The following is a 2,545-nucleotide window of genomic DNA, read 5'->3' on the forward strand; positions in this document are numbered from 1 at the left end:
GCATAGGTACTGAAACTCAACAAGCATCAGATAACAAACAGTACCCAGAACTCTCCCAGTCTTCACAACGTCTCAAGCCTTAAGGTTTTGTGCACGCTCACTTCCTGAGAGTTAAGGGGTGTGTGTGCGTGTATGTGTGCATGTATGCGTTGTTTCATTTTCCCATTTCCACGTATTCAGAATGTGAAGAACCAGGGACCAGGTGTTGGTTGAATTATCGGTCCCAATTCCGCCAGCCCCTGTAGGATTATACACTCACTCATGACTTCCCCGTTGGCCATATGCACACCTCACCCCTTAACTTTGAGTTTGGCCATCTACTTGTATTGGCCAAGGGGACATTAGTGGAAGCAAGCCAAGCAGAGGCTTGAGTTGTGCTTGGGTATTTGGGCTTGTCCTGCTGTGCTCTTGGCGTAACCATGAGAGAAGCATGACTGGGCAGCCCAACAGTCCTGAGAGAGAAAGCAACCTTGGAGCCAAGCCCAGCTCAACCCCAGCCAACCCACAGGCCCATGACTGAGAAACAGGGGCTCTGCATTGTTTGCCACTGAAACTTTGTCACTTAACAATAGTTGACTAATCTGGATCATGCTAATAGTACTGTTTACTCTGTGATGACACTGCCGGGCACATGCTGGCCATTTCCCACACGTTTTCCCATACAATCCTGACAACATCCCTCAGACACAGGTGTCACCATGTCCATTTCGCAGAGAAGTGCGCCGGGACTTAGATAGCTGAGCAATTTGCCCAGGCTCAGGGCCAGTATGTGAAAGGGCCAAGATCCCAATCCAGGTCTGTCTGCCTCCAAAGCCCGTGCTGGGTGCCAGACTTGCTTCCACATGGAGCAAGAGTTACGGCGACGGGAGCAGAGCCCTCACTCTTGAAAATGTCAGAAACACTTGATGCCTATGCGTCACCATACCCTGCCATTAGCAAAGCGCATCATTTCATGACCTTGCTTCCTTTAAGCACGTCCTGGGGGCAGGTTGACTTTTTCCAATTATGACTGAGCTGTTCGTCCTCAAACGCCCAAGGAGACGGCCCTGAGGACAACCGTGACCAGTCTTTTCAGAGGAAGGCCCCGTGAGCCATCTCAGCCCCACGACCGCGTGCTGGACGCCCTTGTTCCAAACCACCTGTTAACTGTGAGAAGTCATGTGCCGGGAGAGATGGTGGCGCTCGCGGAAGTACTCGTGGCAAACGGGGCACGTGAGGGCCTCTTCTCTCAGCCTCTTAGAATGCAGGTCGGGCCCCACGTGCTCCTTTTTGTGGTGGGACCGCATGTGGAAGACCAGGTCGGAGGTCAGGCGGAAGGAGAGGTTGCACTTGGCGCACCAGTTCTGGGTGGACAGGCCCAGGGAGGTGAGCGTGGGGGGCAGCAGGGCCCAAGAGGCGGTGGAGGAGCACGACGGAGGTGTGGGCATCTGGGCCGTGGCACGCTTGAGCCACAGCATGCGGTCACCCAGGAAAGTGCCGCAGAGAGGAGCATTTGGGGGCACCATTTGCAGGTTCCAGAAATCACCCACCAAAAGCTTGGAGTTGGAAAGTCGACCCCAGCAACTGACATTTACTGTGTTGATGAGTCCCAGCAGCTCCCCCAGGGTGTCTACCGGTCCGCCTGCCTGGAAGACGGAGGCTGGCCCCGGTCTCCTGCTGGACTCCTGGTTGGCTTGCTGAAGGCACTTCTCTGCTCCCCGGAGGCCCCACTGGGCCACACTGAGAAGCAGGTGATGCTAGCCGGGTCCCTGGGGTTGTCCAGGGTCAGCTGCTGGGGGCCCGGCTGGCCTGCAGGGCCACTGTGCACCCTCTCCTGGGCCTGCCTGCCCCCAAGCCTCTTCTTGAGCCGAGGCACCTCCATGAAGGCGCTCTGCCCCTGTTCCCAGCAAGCCTTCCGGGGCATCAGCTTTCCCAGCCTGAGCTTGCCCGGGGCTGCTGACAGCACCATCTCGGCACAGGCCTCATCCCGGCCACCGCTGCCCGGGGCAGGCTCAGAGCCCAGGCAGTTTGTTTTCTCCAGCAGCACTGGCTTGCGGCCCCAGCCCTGCTCGGGTTCACTAAGCCGCCATCTGTTTTCAGCTGAAGGGCTCCGCAGAGCTCCCTTCCCGGCAGCCATGGGGACCTCAGGGCCTGCGCCAGCTGAGCAAGGTGGATGCTCCAACAGCTGTCAGTCTCTGAGGCTTCTGGGCCCAGGGAGGGGCCGTGAGATTGAAGGGCTCCTCTGGTGCTTGGGTCAGCACACTTGGACCACAGGGCTCTGCAGAGAGAGGAAGCAAAAGGCAGTGAGAAGTGTGCTCTCCACTCAGGGACGTACAGGAGCATGCAGGGTGTAGGAACTTATAGAAAGCCTTCTCTCACCTGGGACCTTGGTGTCTCAGGGCAAGTGCTGACAGGAGCATGAACTCGGGGCAGACAAGTGTCCCTGTGAGTCCAGGCTCGGCCAGTCCTCAGCTGTGTGATATTAGACAAGCAGCCCTTCTAATTAATCTTCTTGGCTAACTTGGCAAGAGAGTTTTTGTCCTTTGCATCCAAAGAACCCTGACTA

General features: G+C 56.9%; 1 protein-coding gene across 1 annotated transcript; it reads right to left on the bottom strand.

Annotated features, from left to right (window-relative positions):
- Positions 1-1,142: 1,142 nt before the first annotated feature.
- On the bottom strand, positions 1,143-2,116 carry ZNF488 (zinc finger protein 488). Its single transcript, XM_007472088.1, is given in 2 exon segments — positions 1,143-1,651; positions 1,654-2,116. Coding segments are annotated over 2 exon segments (972 nt in total).
- Positions 2,117-2,545: the final 429 nt, after the last annotated feature.

The sequence above is a fragment of the Lipotes vexillifer genome, unplaced genomic scaffold, assembly GCF_000442215.2.
Source record: "Lipotes vexillifer unplaced genomic scaffold, Lipotes_vexillifer_v1.1 scaffold2641, whole genome shotgun sequence".
NCBI classification, from domain to species: domain Eukaryota; kingdom Metazoa; phylum Chordata; class Mammalia; order Artiodactyla; family Lipotidae; genus Lipotes; species Lipotes vexillifer.